At 50.6% G+C, this 1,196-nt stretch overlaps 1 protein-coding gene across 1 annotated transcript; it reads right to left on the bottom strand.

The window, feature by feature from the left end:
- Positions 1-265: 265 nt before the first annotated feature.
- TEOVI_000285300 (uncharacterized protein) lies at positions 266-1,105 on the bottom strand (the record flags this gene model as incomplete). The annotated part of the gene is made up of 1 exon (XM_067225852.1): positions 266-1,105. The coding sequence occupies one exon, from the start codon at positions 1,103-1,105 to the stop codon at positions 266-268; it is 840 nt and encodes a 279-aa protein (XP_067081953.1).
- Between the last annotated feature and the right edge of the window lie 91 nt (positions 1,106-1,196).

The raw sequence follows: 1,196 nt of genomic DNA, 5'->3' as shown, positions 1-1,196 counted from the left end.
ATTTACTCCTGTTGTTTTCTCCACAGTTTTGTCGGCAGGTACATCTCCCGCTTTTGTTTTTGCTTGTGTATCTGTGGTTTGTTTGTTTTCGCCCTGGTCCTTGGCGTTTTGCTGGTTGATCTGCGCTGCTAGATAAGAGGTTATCTTTCCTATAGATTTTCCCTGAACAATATCCACTAGTGTGCCGGTAACAACGTTGTCCCCTACAGTGATCTTGCGTATTTTTGTCTGGGCGTCCGCTACAAAGTTCTTCTGGAACCCTTCTTCACGATCTGAAAATGCCTCTTCTACTGCCTTTTTCTTTGGCTGCTGCTTCTGTTGGCATTTTTTTGGGGTCTTTCCCGAGTGCGATGTGCGCTAACCCGGCGGCTGTTTCATCCGTTGCAAGCGTTTTGATGGTTTCAGCAGCAACTGAGTTCGGCACAGTGACGGTGTGCTTTAGGGCATGGCAGGTTACGTGAAGGAGATATTCTTTGGTCGTCGTTGCCCAGGGTGTGTTGAGCTTTTGTTCCTTACATTTGGTTTGCGCCGTGGGATCGTCGAACATTTGCTGCTCCGCGAGTCTTATGCTTGTTGCTTGCGGTGTTGCTTCCGCCCCCAGCACTTTGCTGCCTGTTTTTGGACCGCTTGTTTGAACACACCAGCCCGAGCTGCTGCTTGGCCCGTCGATGGTCCCCATTGTGCCCTTTGCTCGAGCGACTAATGAGATTTTTTGAGGTCCGAAAATGTCGTTTGGCGCCAGTTTGAGCTTTGCTATTTTATTCAGTTCGATGTTGTTTTCTTTAACTTTTGTGTTGGCGTCGCTTTCAATTGAACAATTGTCTGCTTCCGTCAGCGTTGGTATGTGGACTACCGTGCAGCTTGTGGAACTTGCCGACGGGTTGCTGTCGGCCCCGTTGTGGGTCGCCTGCGCTGCGGTTTGTATTGTCTTCATGTGTTTTTTCCTGGCCGCTAGTGCCATGGCGGCTCTTGCCCTTAGTGCTTTCACTGCTGGCCCTATGACTTTATCTGCTGCTGCAATTGACGACCTGGCTTGGTTTGCCCTGGCCTCTGCGTTTGTTGCCAGGACCGTATGGCCAGCAGCAGCCGGCTTACCGACTTTCATCCGTGCTAACAAGCGGTGTGCTTGTGCTAACTTTCCCTCTGTTTCGGTGAAAGCGGCGGCGGCTTTCGTCTTAGTTTTCAGCCGATTTGAC

This window comes from Trypanosoma equiperdum (genome assembly GCF_001457755.1).
Source record: "Trypanosoma equiperdum strain OVI genome assembly, contig: ctg_630, whole genome shotgun sequence".
NCBI classification, from domain to species: Eukaryota; Euglenozoa; class Kinetoplastea; order Trypanosomatida; family Trypanosomatidae; genus Trypanosoma; species Trypanosoma equiperdum.
This window is presented reverse-complemented; position numbering and strand designations above follow the sequence as displayed.